Here is a 26,035-nt window from a genome sequence, read left to right on the forward strand (position 1 = left end):
CCTCACGGTCTGGGAGCAACATTCACTGATGCAGACACAGCTGTTCAGAGAGGTTTCTCAGTTTACTGCAAGTATTTTATTATATTTATTTATATATCCGTGATAAGAGTCCTGGTGCTAAACTGGCCTGCCTGCAATCCAGACCAGTTTAGCACCAGGACTCTTATCACGGAGGCATGCAGTTGTAATATGGGTAGAATGCGGCCTGGCATTGTCTTGCTGAAATCAACAAGGCCTTGTCTCGATGGCAGCATGCGCTGCCTGTATACATCGTTCAGCATTAATAGTGCCTTTCCAGATGCGAAGGCTACCCATGCCATGTGCACTAACGCACCTCAATACCATCACAGATGCTGGGTTTTGAAATGTGCGCCGATAACAAGCCGGATGGTCCCTCTCCTCTTTAGCCCGGAAAATGCGGTGACCATGATTTCCATATAGAATTTCAAATTTCAACTCGTCAAACCACAGGACAGTTTTCCACTTCGCCTCAGTCCGTCGTAAATGAGCTCAGGCCCAGAGAAGGCAGCAGTGTTTCTGGATATTGTTTATACAACTTTGTATATGGTTTCTTCTTTGCAGGGTAGAATTTTAACTAGCATTTGTGGATATATTGACAAACTGTGTAGCGATTTCCACTACAGAATCGTGTCTGTATCATCAGATTCTCTGAATCTTTTAATGATATTATGTACTGGAGATGCGATCTAGGGTTAGGGTGAGATGTGATGTGATCCTGAATGTGTTGAAGAACATTTTTGTTAAATTGTTGACTATTTGCCCAGGAAGTCTTTCGCAGAGCAGTGAACCCTTCCCCATCTTTCCTTCTGAGAGACTCCACCTCTCTGGGATGCTCTTTTTGCACCCCATCATGTTACTGACCTGTTGCCAACTAAGCTAATTAATTGTCAGATGTTCCACCAGATGTTTAACATTACACAACTTTTCCAGTCTTTTGTTGCAACTGTCCCAAATTTTTGTAACAAGTTGCTGACATCAAATAAAAAAAAAAAAAAGAGCATTTTTTAAAAATAAATTTCTCAGTTTCAACATTTGATAATGTGTTGTCTTTGTACAATTTTCAATGAAATATAGGTTTTCCACAATTTGAAAATCACCATATTCTGGTTTTATTTACATTTTATATAACATCCCAACTTTTTGGGGTTGTACTTACTGAATATTTGGTAAATTAATTTATAACCAGCCAAGAGATTTACTCGAGACTTACTTATTAACCTGGGTGAGGTTGTTAATGCTCATACTGGAAATATTTGTAAAAAGAAAACAATTTAATAGACCTCAGCAGGACACAAGACCTTATCAATGAAGTGATAAATTGAGCATGGTGCTACAATCAGGACAGATCTGAAATCTAAAAAAAGGTACAAGCCCAAATCAGAAAAAGTTGAGACGGGATGTTGAAATTGAAATTAAAACTCAAACCAATTATTTGTAAATACTATTTGATCTGTCTTGCATTCAAAACAACATAGCAGCACAGGATTTGATGTTTTACCTCATGAATGACCAGTTGTTGTTGTTGTTGTTTTTCCCCCCAAAATAAGCACATTTCAATTTTGATTCTTGCAAGACATTTAAAAAAAAAAAGTTAGGATGTTAAAGCATTTACCACTTTATAATCTTGCTATTCCTTCTCACAACACTTAAAAAGATCTTTATGGACTGAAGACACCAAGTGATGAAGTGTTTCAGGTGTTCTTTTGTCCCACTGCTCTTGCAAACAGATCTTAAAGTGTACAACAGTACAGGGTCATCGTTATCATACTTTTGTTTCAAAGTTCATTACACAATCGTTATTGGGGACAGACACCCTCTTCTTCCACAGCTATGCCTTTGTAATCTTTGCAGAATGTGGTTTTGCATTATCTTGTTGAAATAGCCCTGGAAGAGATGTTTTGAAGGCAGAATATGTTGCTCCAAAATCTCAATGTACTTTTCTGAATGAATGCTGCCATCACAGAAGTGTACGTTACCTTTGCCAAGGGCACTGACAACCCCATACCATGACAGACCCTGGCTTTTGGACTTGTTGCTGGTAACAGTCTGGATAATCCTTTTCGTCTTTGGTCCAGAGAACATGGTATCCATTTCTTACAAAAAAAAAAGACATGGAATAGATTTGTCTGAACACAGTACATGTTTCCACTGTGTGATGGTCCATCCCAGATGGCTCCAAGCCCAGAGAAGTTGACAGCGCTTCTGGACACAGTTAACGCAAGTCTTCATTCAGTAAAGTTTTACCTGACGTTTGTGGATGTAACTCTGGGTCGTAATGCTCGACAAAGGTTTGCCAAAGTAATCCTGAGCCCATGTGGTTATATCAGATAGAGATTAATGACAGTTCTTGATACTGTATGAGGGATTAGAGCTCACAGATGTTCAGCTTAGGCTTGTGCCCTTGCCCTTTATCCACTGAAATTCCTCTAGATTCCTTGAATCATTTGGTGATATTATGCACTGTAGAGGGTGATATGTCCAAATCCCTTCAGATCTTTCTTGGAGGAACATTGTTTTTTAAACATTGCAATAATTTTTTCATGCATCTGTTGACCCTCGGCCCATATTTGCTCCTCAAAGACTAGGCCTTTCCTGGATACTGATTTTGTACCGAATCATGATTACAATCATCTGTTGACATAATCTGTTTCAAATCACATTTATTATTTAATTGTTTTACCTCATTACTAGCCCTAAATTGCTCCCATCCCAACTTTTTTGGGAATGTGTTGCAAGCCTGAAACGCAGAAATGGATGTATATTAGGGCTGGTTCAGTACCAACATTTTGGGTTTGGTACAGTACCTGGCATGGTACAGTACCTGGCATGGTACAGTACCTGGCATGGTACAGTACCTGGCATGGTAGAATTGGATGGATGGATGGATGGATGGATGGATGGATTCATTCTTCTTTCATTCATTAATTCATTAAGAGTAGACTGCAAAGTAGGCTAAGGCTACAGCCACACAAATTTGTTTTAGTTTTAAAACAGCATTTTAAAATGAAAATGATCTCCGTCCAGATGAGTCTTTTAGCTACAAATCAGAAATAATCTCCATCCACACTAACACGCCTAAAAACACATATCAAATGACCATTCACGTACACTGGTATATCGGCGCGTGCCAATATAAACAATTGATGCCATTTGTTTTCTTCTGGGAAGGAGTTACGTGATAGGGGTGTGACAAACCAGGGAAGGATATGTTGTGACTGATCAGACCCAATCAGGAAGCAAACGTGGGTGTCTGTATCATTGTTTCCAAACATCTCCGTTTTCACCCAGCTATACTAAAACACGACCCTGAAGTTTTCAAACTAAAACGAGGCCAGGAGCATTTCCAAAAGTCTCCATTTTAAGGGCTCAAAAACTCTGGAGTAGTGTGGACGCCAGGCGTAAACGTAGCAAAAGTGACGTGTTTTAAAACTAAAACATATTAATATTGGCGTTGCCTCAGAAGACAAATGGCAGCCTTGGTGCTGTCATCACAGTGGCTGGCTGCTAATTCCCCCTGTGTAATGTTAGGTCAGCTGCTAAACCTATGTTACAAGCAGGCGAGTCTGTTTGCTAGATTCAGGACAGGAAATACTGTGAATAACCATGGAAAAAATTTGGTCTCATTTATACAATCTTATTTTTAATTTATTTATGTGATCATCATGTGCACCTTCCATTGCTGGAATTCTTTGTACAAATTGCGATGTTTGTTTGTTTGTTTACATTTATTGCCATTTAAGCATCTATGGCTATTTCATGGCCAATACAGGTAATAAATATCACATAAAATTAAAACCAATAATAAAATAAATAAATAAATAAATACATCAAATACGTTTGTACACATCAATGCACTTCAAAAAGTTTAAAACCTTTAACGGTGAAACCTTATTAAAAATATCTAGCATTGTGCTTTCTTTAAAAAACTTCTGCCTTTGTATTCTAAAAGCAGGGCAAGACAAAATGTGCTTAATTGATAAGAGATCACCACAAAGATCGCAAAGTGGAGGTTCACCTCCAGTTAACAGAAAACCATGTGTTAGTCTAGAGTGTCCAATTCTACCCCTTGTGTAGACAACTTGGTCATGTCTACATGAAAAAGATTGAATAGTCACTTGTTTCACATTAGTGCATATTTCTTTCAGCTTGTTGCCAGCACAGTTAGTCCAATCGGCTTGCCATTTGTCATTTATGTAGGAAGAAAGAACAGGTCTGATATCAGAGACAGGGATTTGGCATTCAGAAATCTCTTCATTCAGGGCTCCTTTAGCACAAATTGCGATGTACATGTAGCTAACGTTTCATCAGATTAGATGTATTGCCTCCTTCCACAACAGATGACTTGAGGCAGCGTTTGCACAAAGATATAGTTTTCACTGACGTCACGGCATCCCGGGGAACGCCGTCCAGCCGCCATCTTGTGGGGCAAACAAAACGGACCATCGCCATTACCGGCTACGTTATCTCGGACGAATTTATGAAGTTATATAGTCAGTTTTCTAAAATAAAGATCAATGTCGGCAAAATCAAGCAAACGGAAGTATATAGATACATTGGACGACATCTCACAACAACGGTATGCAGCCAAACTGACCTTGACTGGGGGAACTGACCCCTACGAAGTGGACAAAGATGCATTTTCAAGTGACTATGCAGGGCTGCCATCCATATCGTACCCTGATATTGTGAACTATTTCGTGAATAGTAAAAGTGCCTACACACTTGACGACCTCAAAGCATACAAGTCGCTGGAGTCATACAATTATTTTGTCTGTGGCTGGGTCCGTGAAGTCCACCATGTAAAAACAAGTGACAGTCGTGTCCTAATTACAGCCAAGGTATGTAAACACTGGAATTTTAGAGCTCTCAACACTGCATATAAATATGTGTGTGTGTGTGTGTGTGTGTGTGTATATAATATCGAGTTGATTTAAGACAAATTTTACATCCATTAGTGGTATTACAGTACCATGTCAGTATAAACATTGTAATATAATTAACTGGTATGTAGGCTTGTTACATTTTGTGTTTGTTATGATAAATATGACAATTTATAGGCCAGTAATAATCATATGTTTGCAGCCTTGTACCGAGCGATATTAAGTGTACATTACAATGTAAATGTACACTCAGCGGTTCCAGTTAGGCATCCTCCAGAGATTGTTTACACGATGTTTTGGTTTCCAAAAACAAACTTAAACACAATTGATTGTTTATTTAAACAACTTACCACTTATAAAATGATCGGAGCAGACTTTGCTGTGTTTGGAAGGCTGATAATCCTTGCGGTTGATTCTCGCAAGCCATAGATTTCTCCTTTGTATGCTGAGTTTGTTTGCTCGCCTTCGTGCTCCCGTACAGTGGGAATTCCACAAAAGCTCCGCTTGACGTCATCATCTGACCTATTACGACAGCCGTGAATACAACAGGTGTGCACCATTGCTAGCTTTAAATAGCCTGCTTGGGTTCTTTTGAAGACTTTGTACTTGCGCGTTACAATGTATGCTCAGTCACCCGTATGGTAAGCTTGACCCACAAGATGGCCGCCACTAGGGAATCCCCGACTCTGTGACGTCATGTGAAAACTATGTATAGAAGGGGACTCCACCTCTCCGCTGTCACTTGCCCTAAAAGCAAAATATCAGCATATCTTGCTCAGAGAGCCTTGTTTCTTGACAAGTTTCAGCAATCTAATATCACTAGTTTGTTCAGCAGTTGCCAAATCCACAGCGAGTTCCCAAACTTAGCTAGATAACTCGAGGCAATGTGGCATGCTCACTGGTCAGAAGGAGCGCTCTTCCACCATTAGACTTACATCACACCCATGAGCTGTCAGCTTTGTCTTAAAGGACAGGCAAAAGAGCAAACTCTTAAAGGCACATTTCAAATTATAGTGAAAAAAAGCAACAAAACGCAGTAACGTTAACTACTGCAATTTGTGAAATGATGATTAACTCTCACTCGAAACATATAGTCCTTCCTCATTCCCCCAGGGGTCACTGGTGAAACCCAATAGTACCGAGACTATTGATCATCTAATACTTTGAATGCCAACATCCATCAACAAACAACATGGCAGTGTATTATCATCTATTTTTAATGAGGTTCTCTCAGTGAAACTGAGCTCTACTGTACAGCATTTATACATGATGTCTACACAGCCTGTCATTTAACAGAAACAGGACAGCTTACTGAAAAAACAAAACAAAACCTCATGTCACCTTTACAGTGCAATCTTTTGTACGCTCATAAACAGCGATGTAGCTGCTGGGCTTTTAGTGATGTAGGCTTTTATTTAGCCAACCAACAGGTAAGAAGACAGAAAACAGAATGGTGGTTTAATCTAAAAGACTGCAAGCTGAAACATCATTAAAACTCCAACAACCAAACACTTAACCTCTAAAGACCCACAGAAACCATTCCATCCCATCACACTGATGTACTTTAGCGTGTGCTAGGAACCAAACAGGTTATTAACATTTCCTGCCATCAGCGCTACAACCTGTTATTAGTGTCTCAGCTCACAAGCGAAAAATGGAAGCACATGAGTGAGCAGCTCCAGTACAAGCAGCCCACATGCCTGAAGGTCACTGTAATGTCCTCTAGCAGGTGCTTCTTCTCTCTTCAGCTCCCTACATCACACACGCTGCTCTGAGCACCAGTTGGGATGTTAAGCTCATTCTGCTGTGTGCAATTCAGCAGACAGTATGCTGATCAGTCAGAACTGGCCACAGTCACAGCTCAAAGATCTTCCGAAGAACAACCTCTCCAGTTTAAGAGAGTCAACTCCCAACTAGTGGTATATTAGAGGTTTTTCAGATGTAGGTAGCTGAGCACTCAAAGCGTGAGCTCTTATTTTTCTCCATTCAGTTATGACAGAGAAAGCATACTAACTTAAAGTGTATATCCTGGACCAATTTCGTTTGGTTTTTTTATATGAAAGTACAGTGGGGCAAAAAAGTATTTAGTCAGCCACCAATTGTGCAAGTTCTCCCACTTAAAAAGATGAGAGAGGCCTGTAATTTTCATCATAGGTACACTTCAACTATGAGAGACAGAATGGGGGGGAAAGAATCCAGGAAATCACGTTGTAGGATTTTTAATGAATTAATTGGTAAATTCCTCGGTAAAATAAGTATTTGGTCACCTACAAACAAGCAAGATTTCTGGCTCTCACAGACCTGTAACTACTTCTTTAAGAGGCTCCTCTGTCCTCTACTCGTTACCTGTATTAATGGCACCTGTTTGAACTTATCAGTATAAAAGACACCTGTCCACAACCTCAAACAGTCACACGCCAAACTCCACTATGGCCAAGACCAAAGAGCTGTCAAAGGACACCAGAAACTAAATTGTAGACCTGCACCAGGCTGGGAAGACTGAATCTGCAATAGGTAAGCAGCTTGGTGTGAAGAAATCAACTGTGGGAGCAATTATTAGAAAATGGAAGACATACAAGACCACTGATAAATCTCCCTCGATCTGGGGCTCCACGCAAGATCTCACCCCGTGGGGTCAAAATGATCACAAGAACGGTGAGCAAAAATCCCAGAACCACACGGGGGGACCTAGTGAATGACCTGCAGAGAACTGGGACCAAAGTAACAAAGGCTACCATCAGTAACACACTACGCCGCCAGGGACTCAAATCCTGCAGTGCCAGACGTGTCCCCCTGCTTAAGCCAGTACATGTCCAGGCCCGTCTGAAGTTTGCTAGAGAGCATTTCAATGATCCAGAAGAGGATTGGGAGAATGTCAATATGGACAGATGAAACCAAAATAGAACTTTTTGGTAAAAACTCAACTTGTCGCGTTTGGAGGAGAAAGAATGCTGAGTTGCATCCAAAGAACACCATACCTACTGTGAAGCATGGGGGTGGAAACATCATGCTTTGGGGCTGGTTTTCTGCAAAGGGACCAGGACGACTGATCCGTGTAAAGGAAAGAATGAATGGGGCCATGTATCATGAGATTTTGAGTGAAAACCTCCTTCCGTCAGCAAGGGCATTGAAGATGAAACATGGCTGGGTCTTTCAGCATGACAATGATCCCAAACACACCGCCTGGGCAACGAAGGAGTGGCTTCATAAGAAGCATTTCAAGGTCCTGGAGTGGCCTAGCCAGTCTCCAGATCTCAACCCCATAGAAAATCTTTGGAGGGAGTTGAAAGTCCGTGTTGCCCAGCAACAGCCCCAAAACATCACTGCTCTAGAGGAGATCTGCATGGAGGAATGGGCCAAAATACCAGCAACAGTGTGTGAAAACCTTGTGAAGACTTACAGAAAACATTTGACCTCTGTCATTGCCAACAAAGGGTATAGAACAAAGTATTGAGATGAGCTTTTGTTATTGACCAAATACTTATTTTCCACCAAATCAAATTCTTTAAAAATCAGTGTGATTTTCTGGATTTTTTTTCTCTCCTCATTTTGTCTCTCATAGTTGAAGTGTACCTATGATGAAAATTACAGCCCTCTCTCATCTTTTTAAGTGGGAGAACTTGCACAATTGGTGACTGACTAAATACTTTTTTGCCCCACTGTATGTCCCTTTACACACTCATCCAGAAGGGTAATTTTGCACAAGGCCATCTGTCTACAGCAGAAAAAAATAAAATAAAATGCGTCTGGAAAAATCCCAAGGGAGTCTGGAGCCAGATTCGTGACGTCACCTGCAGAAGCGCCAGCAGGCTGCGAGAGCTTGCACGGTTTCAATGCACAGCCTGTGTAGACCAAGTTTAGCAGCTAGCGATTTTGCACTGAAATATGGAATTGTCACCTGAGTGCAATGTTACTTCACCTTTGGATGAAGAATATAATGAGATGTCAGAATTATTTCTTACCCTGGCAACAGTCAACTTGTGAATTGGCGATTTTCTTGGTCTTTTTCTCGGCTCTGCTTGGTCCTCAGCTTCGAGGGCCTCAGTGGATGCGGCACTTCACCTTCTGTCAGGGGAGACGAACACGGCTGGCTCTTTTGGTGACGCTGACACAGATGGAGACGGTGTTGCTTTGGGCATTCTGACAGATGGAGCTGCATCTTTTTTCAGATCAAGTTGCCTCGCGAAGCCCATTTCCCACTGCAAATAGTTCTCAAAGTCGTCGGGCCTTGTGAAATGAGCACCGCAAATAATACTGTAATCTGTAGCATGTAACCAGTTTTTCCGGGTGCCTCGCACAGAGCGCTCCCATTTCTCCCTGACTGTCCAGTCCTTTGGAAAACGATGAGTGCTAATCCCATCAAGATTGGTGTTGCTACACCCTCCTACGATACATCTGTTAACCATTTTAATAGTTACGTGATAACGTTGAAGAAATTTGCAGAAAACCACCAGGTCGTTTTCTCATAAACAAACCGGCGCTGACGTAGGATTCAGAGGGAGGCGTCCCGCACGTGACATCACGAAAATCGATGTTTGCCGGGAAATCCAAATGGCAAGTTTTTTCAGAGGCGGACCAATTCGCCTCAAATGGCTTGATTTCAATTGAATTTTTCTGGTATTGCGCAAGGTAAAAAAAAACTGCACAAAATGCAAAATGTGACCGATATTTGACCAAAGTTTAAAATAAAATAGGAGAATTACATTGATCTTGCTCCTGAATTTACCCATGCTCTGCACTTTAAGCTTAAACAACAACAAGAATTAACATAATTAAGTAAAGAATTAAACATCCTGTCCCCGTTTATTACTGCATTATTTATTATAGATAACAAAAACCAGGTGAGCTAAAAGGCTCATGAATATTAATGAGATGGTAAACACAAAAGCCTAAACATGTTTTCCTCTGTATTTAGGTCTCATTTTAAAAAGATCATTGAGTCACTTACTAAATAATTGATCAACTCACTGGAGGAGCACCCCAATCCTATTGTCCTTTAGAGAAACCATGCAACAGGGTTAACTGGAAAATTTTTAAAAGACAATTGATATTCCATGAAACATGAGCTATGGTTAATATTAGCCAGGGGTCATAGGAGGTACCAGGCTCCATGCGCCAGGCTAAAAAAATGGGCCTTACAGAGCTTTAAGGCTCACTGCAGTTCTTGCTCAGCTCTCCAAGCCCAAGAGTGAGAAATGCTAATTGTTTTCCACTGCCAGTGAGGCTGCTACTAGATCAGGGGCTTAGCTCAGAAAGGTTTTCCCTACCAAGAAAAATACCTCCCTTGAGCTCTTTCTCGGGGTCACCCATACCATGCTTTTTGAATCTCACTGTTAAATACGTCTAAGGTCCTATTAATAGTCATGACAAACGAAAGATTTAACAGCATGACAGGAGAGGGTTTTTTTTTCTTTTACTGTTGGTTGAGCTTTTAATTCTACATCAGGTTTCAAATATGTCTGCTATGATGCATGATTTTGTTATTACAACATTTGGTCCTCAGCTGAAAAAAGAAAATGGCTGTACCGTAGTTTGAATCCTGGCCAAGAGGAACAAGATTTAAAGGAACAGTCCACCGTATTTCCATAATGAAATATGCTCTTACCTGAATTGAGACGAGCTGCTCCGTACCTATCCGAGCTTTGCGCGACCTCCCAGTCAGTCAGACGCAGTCCGACGCGCTGTCACTCCTGTTAGCAATGTAGCTAGGCTCAGCATGGCCAATGGTATTTTTTGGGGCTGTAGTTAGATGCGACCAAACTCTTCCGCGTTTTTCCTGTTTACATAGGTTTATATGACCAGTGATATGAAACAAGTTCAGTTAAAAAATTTGAAACGTAGCGATTTTCTATGCTATGGAAAGTCCGCACTATAATGACAGGCGTACTAACACCTTCTGCGCGCTTCGGCAGCGCATTGATATCTGAGCTCCGTATCAACACGCTGCCGAAGCGCGCAGAAGCTGTTAGTACGCCTGTCATTATAGTGCGGACTTTCCGTAGCATAGAAAATCGCTACGTTTCAATTTGTGTAACTGAACTTGTTTCATATCACTGGTCATATAAACCTATGTAAACAAGAAAAACGCGGAAGAGTTTGGTCGCATCTAACTACAGCCCCAAAAAATACCATTGGTCATGCTGAGCCTAGCTACATTGCTAACAGGAGTGACAGCGCATCGGACCGCGTCTGACTGACTGGGAGGTCGCGCAAAGCTCGGATAGGTACGGAGCAGCTCGTCTCAATTCAGGTAAGAGCATATTTCATTATGGAAATACGGTGGACTGTTCCTTTAAAATGATTATTTCCTTTTATTGTATTTTATATTATACACTAAGGGATCTGACGTGTACAATCCAATCACTGGCTCCAATGCCAGAAATTCAGCAGTGGAAACTGGTCAAGCTTTGTCCTGCGTTCAGTGCATGCTCATACCAGCCAACAATGCATGACTGAAATGCGAGGGCTCAGTTGCTGGCACAGCAACCCACAGGCTTCTTATACAAATGTCACCACCAAATGAGCTCTGACCACTGCATTAAAACACAGTCTCCCATTACCCGTCCGTGCTGTTCATTTTATACTAGTATTTGTATTCAGACATATCTTATTTATGTGTGTATTTATGAAGGTGTGTGTATATTATATATTTCCTCCTAGTATAGTGTATAGTAGTAATTTTATTAAAGGATTTAAAGGGCAGACTGCACTTAACTAAACAGACATTTTTTATGTATCTGAATGAATAAGCAGAATAAGCATGCCCGTACACCATCACAGTTCAATGGGAGTGTAGCAGATCTCCACAAATTTATTCATGTCCAAGCTATTAGTTCTGAATTTGTTGTTGCCTTAGAGACAAGTAGGTTTACCAAGAAGAAGAAGGAAAAAGACCTTTTCCTTTAATTACTACAAATTAGAAGTTTTGATCTGGTGCATGTTTAAAAATAATGAGTTTCATGGTGGTGCAATGCACCTCAATGCTGTAGCGCATGCTTGTGAATACCACCACCTGCTGCACGACATATATTGGCTGAGGTATGATTTGGCTGTCTTTTCACTAGGTGCATTAATATGACTCCATTATCTTTTCTGAATCAGGAACACAGGTGTGTGGAAGCACTGCCAAAGTTAAGACAAAAAAGTTCATTCAAAGCAGTCATATAACGCTCCTGCTTCTTAAAACGGTCACCTCATGGTGAGAATACCAAATCTTGTCGCTGAAACCTTGACTTGCTGACTGTTCGTCAGGGGTCCTTGTAGTGTAGAGTTTTTGTTTGTTTGTTTTTGTGGCTACCACCTATGTCATCGAGCTGTAAGAATATAACAATCGTTGTCTGCGCATGCACATAAGGATTACAATAGCGTATGCGCATAAGCATTACAATCACCAGAACGGCGAATCGTGATCTCGCGATATGAACAGCTGATCTCACGTTATCATCGTGTTGCAAGAATGAGTGTAACAATAGCGCAATGCGTATGTGCATAAGTATTACGATGACCAGAACGGCGAATCATGATCTCGCGATATGAACAGCTGATCTCACGTTATCATCGTGTTGTAAGAATGAGTGTAACAATAGCGCAATGCGTATGTGCATAAGTATTACGATGACCAGAACGGCGAATCGTGATCTCGCGATATGAACAGTTGATCTCACGTTATCAAAAAGGTACACAAGAACGAATATAAGAATGCAAGAATGAGTGTAACAATAGCAAAACTTCAGAACCAATCAGCACTTATCCTGATCAAGTTCAATTACCCGTTCTATTTCTTGACAAACTTCGGAACCAATCAGAACCAGAAACGAAATAAGAAAAACCTCGTTATAACTTTGTAGTATCGGAAGATAATCGGCAGATAAAAAGACAAACGAAAGTCACCTCGTGGTTCGCCAAGACTACTGATTCGATATCAAGTAAGTGGTGTTTATTTTAAGAAAATTTACCTTTGGATTATCATGGCTTTTGTTTGGTTCTTCTGAAAGGTTTTCTAAGTTTTTTTTGGCAGATATTTAGGCTAAGACAATTCATGAACAAGTGCTTTCTTACTATTTTGAAAATATAGTTCACAGCACTGTATTTTGAACAAAGCCCTGATGCTGCTCACAGCTTGGTGATGCTTGCAAGAGATGAGGCTAGTATAATTGATAAACATGTATATATGCTATATTTACTATATGGACACGGTAACAGAAAACAATTTTATTTATAAGCAGTAGCCACATGTACCCACAGGGTACCTATTTTTAAAATATGGTGTTAAGCTCCAAGTTTGCAGAAGCACTTTAGTGATATTATGTTTTCTTATTCGGGGTCCAGGCATCCAAAACTGCAAGAACTGTACGGTATAATGCTGCAATGTTTGCTCATTAGGGGTACAAGCATGAAACAAAGGACCCTCTCGTTCCTGTGTACATTTTAGTAGAGGTCTAAGCAAAATATAAGCTGCAGGAGCCATCTTGGGTTATCATTTCAAAGTGTCCAAAGATACAGGACTCTCAAACTGGTTGTATGGTTTCTTTTATTGTCTTGGAGGATGATCATATGTTTTAGATTCCGAGCTTCAGGAAGTTCTGAAGTTCAGGAAAAGCTTGGTTTTTTTTTTTAGTCTCATAATGAAAAACACTGTGTAAGATTAGAAATTTTGTTAGAAAGTTAGAATTGTGAGACAGAAGTTTATTTCGCTTAGTCTGTATTTATATACTTAACTATGCACTTCACCATACATCACTACTTTTGTCAGCGCCCACTTTTCAGCCTCGTCAATTATGCTTCCAAACAACCAAAAACATGGGACTAAGAAAGCACACTGGAGCTTTTAATTGCCCGATTGTCTATCAAATGTATTATTTTTAATAAAACGTATGATTTATCCGGACGGCACGGTGGTGTAGTGGTTAGCGCTGTCGCCTCACAGCAAGAAGGTCCGGGTTCGAGCCCCGTGGCTGGCGAGGGCCTTTCTGTGTGGAGTTTGCATGTTCTCCCCGTGTCCGCGTGGGTTTCCTCTGGGTGCTCCGGTTTCCCCCACAGTCCAAAGACATGCAGGTTAGGTTAACTGGTGACTCTAAATTGACCGTAGGTGTGAATGTGAGTGTGAATGGTTGTCTGTGTCTATGTGTCAGCCCTGTGATGACCTGGCGACTTGTCCAGGGTGTACCCCACCTTTCGCCCGTAGTCAGCTGGGATAGGCTCCAGCTTGCCTGCGACCCTGTAGAACAGGATAAAGCGGCTAGAGATAATGAGATGAGATGATTTGTCCATCCTTGGTTCTTACACTGGCAGTATGAATCGCAGTTATTTTTTTTAAATATTACAGAGCAACAGTTGCACTAAGAGCACACTATATGCCAAGTCCAACCCTCTGCCCTGCAGGGTATTTTTTTTTTATGTTTCCTAGCACCTTTCATATTTCCTGTCGGATACATATTAAGCCTTCCAGGAGTTAGGTCAGGTGTGTTGGGAACTAGAGAAACTTAAAACTGTGCCAGGTGGTGGGTTTCCAGGACAAGAGTTGAGAAACGCTGTTATAAGCAATCAGACCCCATGGGCTCTGTGCAGGACACAGTGAGGAGGTGTCAAAGAGGGACAGCTGATCTTTGGGTGTGTACCCTTCGCTTGTTGGCTCAACGGCAGCCGTTGTGTTGCCAAGCATGAGAGGGTACACACATATACACAAGACCCTCGAAACGCGTATCTGCAATCCTGTCTGCATTAAAGGAAAACAAACATCATCCCTCGGACACAGAAACATCTCTCTGTGCTTATTATAGATGCTGTAGGAACAAAAGCACTTGGTTGTACGAGCTCTGAGAGGATCTGAAGCATTAGACAGTATTTACCATAAAACCCACAGGACATAAAAATGGATTATTTCAAACTGTTTTTTTTTTTTAACATACACTACCGTTCAAAAGTTTGGGGTCACCCAGACAATTTTGTATTTTCCATGAAAAGTCACACTTTTATTTACCACCATAAGTTGTAAAATGAATAGAAAATATAGTCAAGACATTTTTCTGGCCATTTTCAGCATTTAATCGACCCCACAAATGCGATGCTCCAGAAACTCAGGCCCTGTTTACATTATTTCGAATCAGCGGATCATCAGATTAACGTTTTTAAAACGATTCGTGTACACACACAAAATTTCTGTGCCCACAACAAAACCGTTCCCCGTGCACACAGCAACGCCAATACACAGATACGCTAATCACATGACTAATTAGACGGCACGTCACATGATCCCAGTGCATATCGGGCATGCGCAAGTCACTCACCACTTGCAAGTGGAAGGATGGCAAGCCTAAAGACCATTTTTTCATGGACGGACGACGAGGTCCAATTGTTACTAAACGTAACACTGGATTATAAAACAACGGTGTCGGCTCAGGGTGTGGACTGGGAAAGTGTCCAAACAAAATATGGGGACATACTGGGCCGTTTTTTGGACCACTAACCCTCGCCAGAGGATGCCCGCGCAAGTGGGAAAGACTTCCCTCACACGAAGGAGATGTCAAAAGGTACACATTTGAAACATGTCTTTGTTCAAAACTGAAGTAAATATGGGGGCGTCGTGGCTCAGGTGGTTAAGGCGCCATACCATGAATGCGGGCGACCCGGGTTCGATTCCGGCCCGAGGTCATTTCCCGATCCCTTCCCGTCTCTCTCTCCCGCTCATTTCCTGTCTCTACACTGTCCTATCCAATAAAGGTGCAAAAAGCCCAAAAAAATATCTTTAAAAAAAAAAAAAAAAACTGAAGTAAATATGAAAATGTCGTTGTAAAAAATGAAGTATGCCAGTCTGGCATGACCAACATGGCATGACCAATGCCAGCGAATCAGGAAGGTGGATGTCACAGTGACGTTGTCCAATGACGACGTCAGCTAGAGCTCAGCACTGCGTATCCTCGTTCCTCAATGTTTACACAGCACCGGATCAGATATGTACTGGGTTGAATACGTGGGCCCTGGCGAATTCAAATTGTTCCGCCTGTGGAGTCGTTTCCCGGCGTTTTAATGTGCACGGACAGTGCATCCGCAACGAAAACGATACGGATACGGTCTAATGTAAACACCACCTCAATCTGCTCAAAGGGAGGTCAGTTTTATAGCTTCTCTAAAGAGCTCAACTGTTTTCAGCTGTGCTAACATGATTGTACAAGGGTTTTCTAATCATCCATTAGCCTTCTGAGGCAATGAGCAAACACATTGTACCATTAGAACACTGGAGTGAGAGTTGCTGGAAATGGGCCTCTATACACCTATGGAGATATTGCACCAAAAACCAGACATTTGCAGCTAGAATAGTCATTTAGCACATTAGCAATGTATAGAGTGGATTTCTGATTAGTTTAAAGTGATCTTCATTGAAAAGAACAGTGCTTTTCTTTCAAAAATAAGGACATTTCAAAGTGACCCCAAACTTTTGAACGGTAGTGTAAATTGTGAGCATTATATTTGACAATAAAGTTGACTTGACTTGACATAAGGTAGAATTAAATTTGGGGGGGAATCAATATAATTCCAATCTACAAATAATGACTGCGGGCAGAATAAACTATTATTTTCAATTATAATTCTTGGAAATTGCTTATAAATGGTCACCTGGAAAATATGAGGTTTATGCACAGATGTTGACACTTTCTCCCTGCTCCAGTGATAAAGTGAAGGTGTTGTTTACACAACTACAGTAATCCAAGCTGGAGGTAATGAAAGCATAAACTAGTTTTTCTGCGTCGTGTAGTGACATTAAGTTTCTTATCTTAGCAATATTTCTGAGATGAAAGAAAGCTATCCGGGTAATATTATCGATGTGAGTTTCAAATGAAAGACTGGGGTCAATAATCACCCCGAGGTCTTTTACTGCTGCACGTGAAGAAAGGCCATCCAGAGTTACTGTGTAATCAGAAAACTTACTTCTAGCTGCATGTGGTCCTAGTACAAGTACTTCAGTCTTGTCAGAGTTAGGCAGAAGGAAGAAGTTACTAAGCATCCAGTGTCTAATGTCCTTTACACATTCCTCAGTTCTATTATGCTGGTGTTTCTCATCTGGTTTTGCAGAAACATACAACTCAATCCTGTCAATCCTGGGATCGAGATGCTGACCTCTTCTGCTCCTCGGACCTGCCTGATCCATCCTGGTGCCCTGTGTCTGGTCAGAGTCTCATCGTATCGCTCCTGTGGAGGACGGCCCCATATGGGCAGTTGAAAGTCAGACTTGGAAGACGCTCTGGACGCTTACAGTAATGCTTTTATGGCTGAGGACTGCAGTTGACTTGCTAACTCTAGGACTGCAGTTGTCATGAACAGTTTTGCACTCAGGTTTCCATCAATGAAGAGTTACAACATCAATGAAACTGACTTCATGTTAAAACTGTTAATGTTGTCTGTTATCACCCAAATGAGGATGGGTTCCCTTTTGAGTCTGGTTCCTCTCGAGGTTTCTTCCTCATGTTGTCTGAGGGAGTTTTTCCTCACCACCGTCACCACAGGCGTGCTCATTGGGGAGAGATTAGGGATAAAATTAGCTCATGTTTAAAGTCATTCAAATTCTGTAAAGCTGCTTTGCGACAATGTCTATTGTTAAAAGTGCTATACAAATAAACTTGACTTGTTTACACAAATATTCTTCTAACGGAAATGCAAATGGCCTAACGCAAAGCAGTGTTCACGGTACGGTAAGTTGCTATACGCCCTATGTTTCATAACCAGGCTAACCAGCATGTAAACACCAGCTGGACAAGCCCCTGGAAGTGCAGCTCATTAGCTCTCACCTGGCAAGCACGATTAACAACCTATAATAAGTGCAATACCGTTTTATGCTTCACCATTACTATGTCGTGAAAGTAGTATTTGATCCAACAGAGCTGGTGTGCTATAACCAACACCGCGAAGTTATGACACGCCACGGCATCTGTCTCTTCTAGTGCTGCAGCCTGTCTCCTGTTACTAGCACCATACCAAGATGGACTGGTCTCCACAGTCAGCTTCTTAATGCTCCTAACAAGCGCTGGGTGTAAAAAGCCTAGACCCAAAAGTCTCCCTGCCAGAATTACCAGCATACCACCATCTGTTAAAAGTCCTCCTCAGCACTGTTCTCATGTCTAAAAGGAAACCCGATACTGCAAGACATTCTCAATATCGTAGTCATGAATTACCATCAGATACACATGCACCAGGTATTAGCACACCCAATTTAAAAAGTAAATGAGACGTGTTGTTCTTGTTTGTAACATAGCCCTCCATGAGTCTGGCCAAATAAAGTGAGGAGTTTTAATTCCAGTGCTCCCAGTTGCTAAAGATCCAGACACAGGCCTGATTGCATTTCAACAACTTCCCTCTGAAGAGCCAGAGGCACCATGTCAATGTCGGATGGGCCGCTTGCTCTGTCGGAACGCTTGTTCATGTAGGTAATTAAAAGGTAATGAAGACTGAAGATTTCACAGACGTCATTAACCCTTTTCATTTAAATAAGTAACAAGCAGCCTGGCACACTTGTACATTGAGAATGATTCAAATAAATGAATTCTAACACCATAACATCACACTTTTTCTCAGGTTGTTAACATGGATTTATTAAATTCGCAAACATATCAAATGGATTTAAACAAAATGCACTGCATGTAATAATGTTGATTTATTTTTTTCGCGGTCCGGTTTCCATCAAATCCTGCGCTCTGATTGGCTGGCGACGGACCCCAGATACGGACCTCTGGCAACTCGATCGTTCACAACAACAAACATAGTAGCAATTTTTGTCAACATAAATCTTGTTTTTAAAAAAAAAGATAAATTTATAAGATTATCAAAAATCTTATACATTTTTGCCAGGATTTCTCAGGAGAATAGCATTAATTTTACAGCATGGATAGCGATAATGACAGTCTTCACAGCGAAAGCAAGTTTTACTACCCTGAGGAAGAAGAAATAAAAGAAAACATTTCAGGAGAAAGCTAAAAACCTCTAACTGTTGCCAACGCTGAGCAAAAACATGGCTGAATCCTGAATGACTCCTATTTGTATAAATAGGGGACGACATAGGCGGCAAAATGTAGTTTTTTTCCTGCCATGGAAGTGCACTTGTATACCGAGGAGGAAGCAATTTGCATTACAGCCGTGAATGAGGATTCAAAATGGCAGCTCGGCTCGGTTTTCCCTTTCGGGCGCTCTTGTTTTCTGTTAGAATTTGGTAAAGAAAAAAATTAATATATTATTTACCAGCTTAAGGTCGGTCCGTATGGTGAAATACCGTGACCTCGGCCTTGAATACTGACCTCGGCCCAGAGGGCCTCGCTCAGTACTTTCAAGACCCCAGTCACGGTATTTCACCATACGGACCTCCCAGCTGCTAAATAACATGTATATCTGTAACATGTAGTCCTATGGTTAGATGCAACCTTAGTGGCAAAAACCTATTAAAATCTTTTATAATCCAGCCGCAAGAGAAATAAAAGCATGTTTGTTTCCATGTGTGATTATGGGTCATTTTAAGCATCTATGTTATTCTAAAATAACTTACACTTTCATCTCATTCATCCCTCTGCTTTATCTTACAGTGAATCCAGAGTCTATCCTGGGAACAGTGGGAACAAGGAGGGAATATACCCTGAATAGGAGGATGCCGTCCATAGCAGGGTGTCTCACACACACACTTGCACACTCATTCACACCTCGGGTAAATCCAGTTAGTGAAATATTTTTTGAAAAGCGGGTGGGAACCAGAGAAATCTGAGGAAACCAACAATGGGCAAAACATGTGAAGGTTTGTACATAACCAAAATAAATGAATAAAAGAAACTTCCAAAACAATGCAACTTTTATGAGGACGAGATACCGTGCAATGCGTCCAGGACCATTTTTGCGTGGCCAAACACTTACAGACCTGATGAAATGAACAGCTGTGTAAATCCCTGCAAGTCTGTAGGTTATTTTATGGTGTTTCTGTTTAGAGCCACCAGCTGCAGCGAGTTTATGCCATTAGATAGGATCACTGGGCATGTGAGAGAAATACCCACATGTACAGCCAAACATGGCTTTCCCCACTGCCTACCCTCACCACATGATTTGACCAAATAGCGTTTTATTAAAACCATTTCAGCATCACAGTTCAGATATAAATCAATTTCATTAATACATCTAACCTAATGATGAAAAGTGAAGGCAGAGCTTCAGGGAATTTGGATACAAAAAAAACCCCAAAACAAAACACAGAACCTCCCTTTAGTATTCTAGGTTTCCAGATCCAAGTAAAATAATAATAATAATAATAATAATAAGTGCAGAGGCAGCACGGTGGTGTAGTGGTTAGCGCTGTCGCCTCACAGTAAGAAAGTCCGGGTTCGAGCCCTGTGGCCGGCGAGGGCCTTTCTGTGTGGAGTTTGCATGTTCTCCCCGTGTCCGCGTGGGTTTCCTCCGGGTGCTCCGGTTTCCCCCACAGTCCAAAGACATGCAGGTTAGGTTAACTGGTGACTCTAAATTGAGCGTAGGTGTGAATGTGAGTGTGAATGGCTGTCTGTGTCTATGTGTCAGCCCTGTGATGACCTGGCGACTTGTCCAGGGTGTACCCCGCCTTTCGCCCGTAGTCAGCTGGGATAGGCTCCAGCTTGCCTGCGACCCTGTAGGACAGGATAAAGCGGCTACAGATAATGAGATGAGATAAGTGCTCATGAGCACCCTCTATGTGCCCTTAACTACCCTGTCATGAAACCCATATTGACTGACTTTTGACATGGACACTCAGTGGCCTCCAAACCAAAACCCTTGTAATTATTAAAGGTGGGGTGTGAGATTTATTTCAGGAGTATTTTTTACCATATTGCCTGAAAAGCTCCTCACACCCATGTTGCAAGCAGTACAATAGAAGGTTTGACCCAAAAACGAAATATTTTAATCCAGTCTACAGTGTAAAATAAAGGAAAAACGCCATCCAATCATATCGAGGTACCACCTCAAAATGATTGGATACTGACACGTCAATCAGACTGAAGCCCGCGAGCAGCCCGTCCCTTCTGTGTGTGTGTGTGTGTGTGTGTGTGAGAGAGAGAGAGAGCAGCCCCTCCCCCAACCCGCGCGCTGCGAGCAGAGTGTCACACAGAAAGCACAGGATTTTCTCAGTGCACTCCCTCCAAACAACGGGGATTTACACGAAAACGGAAGGAGATATTCACAACATTCTTTCACAGTGAGCGCCACAAGGCTCTCCTGAACACAGTGATGTAATTTGTTTGTTTCTAGTGTAAAAAATGAGGTCAGTAGAGCAATTTAAAAACAAGTGACTTTTCTGATTTTGCAGTCACAGCAAAGGGGTGGAGACGCGGGGGGTGGGAGCATGGCGAGGGCGGGCGTGTTTCTTATCAAAATATGGCTTGCGGGAACCGTTATTCCAAAATCTTGTACCCCACCTTTAACGAGGATCAATTACACAAATCAATGCGGCTGATGAAAGCGCATTAAAACCCACAGTGGTTAAAAGCTATTCAAATAAAAGTAATATCCAATGGATTTCATAAATTAACTTAATAGGTGTTATACAATCCATTAGTTGATTTCATCTGTTGATTATCCCATGGTTCATTATCCACAATCTAGTGTGATCTTCAGCATCTTCTCTTTTGGTGAAACAACTGATAAAATAGCTCGAAATGAAAAACATGACCTAATAAATTTCAAGCCATTTTGTCAGCATCTTCACCAAAACAGAAAATGTTTCATGATCACTGTGAACACACCCACACAGACAGCTGAGCAAGAAATGGCAATGTAAGATGGTGAATCGCTGCTGGTTCTGCTGAACGGCATCATGCTTAAAACAACAAGGAGGTAAAACGCGAGTATGTGAAAGTCTGAAGGACAGTCCCAAATACTAGATTCCACATCCACCTGCCTGTTAAATACTTGCTGAATAGCAATGTTGGCGAAAGTAATACCACAGCATTTAGGACACCATTTGGAGCCAGGTCCTATGTAAGAATGCCTACATTTTCTCAGCTGGCCAGCAACATGACTGAGAGACGAGTCCAGACCCCTCCTTGTTTTGATGTATTAGAGATTCACATCATTAGTTATTGTCCTGATGAGCACAGGGTGCCACAGAGACCGCTTTCTCCGGGTATTCTACTGACATATGGCTGACTATAACAACCTCGCCAAATATTACATATTAAAAGCATTCCTGGGATTTTCTTCTTTGCTGCATGAAGTATTTTTTTATAATAACTGTACTGTTTTACAACTGCAGAACAACATGCAAATGTGCTGGTAGGTAATAAGTAATAACAACATGTGTACGTCTGTTTTTAAACTCCTACAGAGAACAGTAGAAGATACACTGATGTTATGTAATTTCTGACATTTCTAGATCCTTCGCAGTAAAGTTAAACACCAGCAGGCCTAAACTGGCTCATCATCTGTGACTGCAGTGCTGAAAACGTCCAGTTTACAAATGTGCTTGCAAAGGCCTGTCTTTGGTCAGGGGCGTAGCTGTTGGGGGGCGTTCCTGGGGTGCCCATGACAACCCCCCCCCCTTGTCGGACCATAAATCTTTTCAATAGCCACATAAGAATATTAGAAAAGCACCCACCGTAATTTTTTTTTTTAATGAGATTGTCATCTCAGCCTCATTAGGGTCTCTATAACCTTGTATGGATTTTATGTGGTTTGGGCGTGAAAACCCAGTTCTGCGCAAGCGCAACACGATCGTACTAGAAAGCATGGTCAAGCTGCCAGTGTAGCTGCAGTCTTTTTAGTCGCGAATTACGAGTATTTCATGGTGTTAATAATTCGCCGTGTCAAAACAAGCCTCCTTCTTTCGACGTGAAGAGAGGAAAGCAATTTATTATACATTTTTTTCCATCAAAGTTGCATTTTGTGGCTTCAAAGCTAAGTTTTAGTGCCATTTCTAGAACACAACGTCAAGAAAACATGGAAGAAACAGCAATAATGGAAGAGCCGGTTTCTAAGCTACCTAAAACTATCCAACCATCCATTATCTGTTGCCACTTATCCTGTTCTACAGGGTCGCAGGAGCCTATCCCAGCTGACTACGGGTGAGAGGCGGGGTACACCCTGGACAAGTCGCCAGGTTATCACAGGGCTGACACAGAGACAAACAACCATTCACATTCACAGTCAATTTAGAGCCACCAATTAACCTAACCTGCATGTCTTTGGACTGTAGGGGAAACCGGAGCACCCCCACGCAGACACGGGGAGAACATGCAAACTCCATACAGAAAGGCCCTCGCCGGCCGCTGGGCTCGAACCCAGGACCTTCTTGCTGTAGTGCTAACCACTACACCACTGTGCCACCCTACCTAAAACTAGCAATGGTAATTAAGAAAGAAAAAGAAAGCACAACTTTATTCATCACACATTTGTGAAATTCCTCTCTGCATTTAACCTATCTGAAGCAGTGAACACGCACATGCACACATACCCAGAGCAGTGGGCAGCCATGCTAACAGCGCCCGGGGAGCAGTTGGGAGTTAGGGGCCTCACTCAAGGGCACCTCAGCTCAAGGCCGTCCCATATTAACCTAACCGCATGTCTTTGGGGGAAACCGGAGCACCCGGAGGAAACCCACACAGACATGGAGAGAACATGCAAACTCCACACAGAAAGGCCCCCGCCGGCTGCTGGACTCGAACCCAGAACCTTCTTGCTGTGATGCGACCGTGCTAACCACTACACCACCATTTTTTATTACATAATGTACTCAGGCTGCCAGTCAGTGTGTGCCCCCCCCCTTTTGAAAAATCCTAGCTACGCCCCAACTGGGGGGGTCACACACTGACTGGCATTCTGAGTACATACCCGTAGGTTTGTAAATGAAAAAATACATTGAATATATTTGAGAAAATAATGCGGTCTTTGCATCATTCCTTCATCTCATGTTGCGAGCTGTTGAGATGTCGGACAATGATTAGGCCAAATCAGCTTTATCCGGCAGTGTATGGATAGCAGCTCGACATCTTACCCAAGTCAACCAATGCAGCTTGACCATGCTTTCTAGTGCGATCGTCTTGCGCAGAACTAGGTTTTTGGGCCCAAACCACAGGTTCTACAACCATACAAGGTTATAGAAACCCTAATTTGATTAGATTAGATTAGATTAGATTAGATAGAACTTTATTGATCCCTTTGGAAGGGTTCCTTCAGGGAAATTAAGATTCCAGCAGCATCATTACAGGATAAACAGAGAATAGAAAATCAAGAAAAAACTTCTAGATAAATTAACTTAAATGATGTTGAAGCAACAATCTAGTTTTTAAAAAAAAAAAAAGTGTTAGAAAAATTACAGCAGGTGCTTTTCTAATATTCTTATTCGGGTATTTTAAAAAACATATGGTCTGACAAAGGGGTGGCCATGGGCACCCCAGGACCCCCCAGCGTCACCTTCCCCAAATATGGCAAAACTGAAGATGCTTAAAGATTTCTGATCAGATGATGTGTTTTGAGCGGCACGGTGGTGTACTGGTTAGCGCTGTCGCCTCACAGCAAGAAGGTCCGGGTTCGAGCCCCGTGCCCGGCGAGGGCCTTTCTGTGTGGAGTTTGCATGTTCTCGCCGTGTCCGCGTGGGTTTCCTCCGGGTGCTCCGGTTTCCCCCACAGTCCAAAGACATGCAGGTTAGGTTAACTGGTGACTCTAAATTGACCGTAGGTGTGAATGTGAGTGTGAATGGTTGTCTGTGTCTATGTGTCAGCCCTGTGATGACCTGGCGACTTGTCCAGGGTGTACCCCGCCTTTCACCCGTAGTCAGCTGGGATAGGCTCCAGCTTGCCTGCGACCCTGTAGAACAGGATAAAGCGGCTAGAGATAATGAGATATGAGATGGGTATTTTAAAAAACGTATGGTCTGACAAAGGGGTGGCCACGGGCACCCCAGGACCCCCCAGCATCACCCTCCCCAAATATGGCAACTCTGAAGATGCTTAAAGATTTCTGATCAGATGATGTGTTTTCTCTATTGTCTGTATGAGTGTAAAGCAGGTAACTGGACAGCTGGGGTTACCTTGTTTTTGACGCCACAATGGCAGCAGACAGTCCACAGGTACTTGAGGGTCCTCCACAGGAGGATGATAAAGAGGCCCCCGAAGAACGTCACCATGGATGAGGCGAGGAAAGCCCACCACATGCGCTGGCCATTGTTATCACACGGCACGTCTGGGGAGAACGGGATGATCACGTCCATCCTGGACATGGAGACAGAAGAGTCCTGGTTATTCGGGAAGATATTAGTCATTCTAGAGGTGCCGTCGTGGGAAGCGTTGTGATCTGCCACAGCTAGCATCGAGCAGCGTTGGAGAGCTCCTGCCCGCGCGCGCAGCCCCAGCCATCAGCCATGTTGGCTCAAACCCGCCCTGTGTGCGCAGCAGCGTCTCCCTCTCTCCCTCTCTCTCTCTCCCTCAGCCCCACTGACAGCGCCGCGGAGTTTCACACACAGTCTCGCTGCGTGTGGAAACCAACAGCTCGGCGTCCTTTAAATCCGCATTAACGACGACGGGGCGTTTCAAAATAAGCGGCAGATAGCGCCCTGAAGGCGGCGCGGTGTATCAGGTGTCCCTCCCGCTGCTTCTCGGAACCGAACACCAAAAATAACCGCCGCTCTTTAATCAGGCTCGAGCGCGTCTCACATCACGGCTGATAAATCCGTTTTTCTCTCAAACGCGCGCTCTGAACAGTGACCGTCCGAGGGGCGAAGAAAAAAAGGTGTTTCAGACGATAAATTCTTCACATCTTAGCTGCTTGCGACTCGAATTCAAAAAGAAAAACAAACAAAACAAAGCAGCGCTGTTTCTGCGCCCTCACCGCGCGCGCGCACAGGCAGATTTACAGGTAGGGGGCGGGGCTAAAGCACAATCAGATAGATAGATAGATAGATAGATAGATAGATACTTTCCTGTCATTGCACATTACTATACAACGAAACACTGTTTGAGGGCTCAGAGCGCAGCAGCATATCAATACAAAAATATAATATTTTATATTACCCAAACCAAAGTGCACAGCCAGGCAGATTTACAGGTAGGGGGCGGAGCTAAAGCACAATCATAAAGATTAGATAGATAGATAGATAGATAGATAGATAGATAGATAGATAGATAGATAGATAGATAGATAGATAGATA

General features: G+C 42.3%; 1 protein-coding gene across 5 annotated transcripts in view; it reads right to left on the reverse strand.

Moving 5' to 3' along the window:
• Positions 1 to 25,654, reverse strand: part of kcnma1a (potassium large conductance calcium-activated channel, subfamily M, alpha member 1a) — a 372,710-nt gene extending 347,056 nt beyond the window's left edge. For all 5 annotated transcript variants that reach the window (XM_060925806.1, XM_060925802.1, XM_060925803.1 and 2 more), the window contains exon 1: positions 24,919 to 25,654. In XM_060925806.1, the coding sequence (XP_060781789.1) occupies positions 24,919 to 25,197 (279 nt within the window). In that variant the 5' untranslated portion in view covers positions 25,198 to 25,654. The remainder of the gene's footprint in view (positions 1 to 24,918) is intronic.
• Positions 25,655 to 26,035: the final 381 nt, after the last annotated feature.

Source organism: Neoarius graeffei, chromosome 7 (assembly GCF_027579695.1).
Source record: "Neoarius graeffei isolate fNeoGra1 chromosome 7, fNeoGra1.pri, whole genome shotgun sequence".
In the NCBI taxonomy this organism is placed as follows: Eukaryota; Metazoa; Chordata; class Actinopteri; order Siluriformes; family Ariidae; genus Neoarius; species Neoarius graeffei.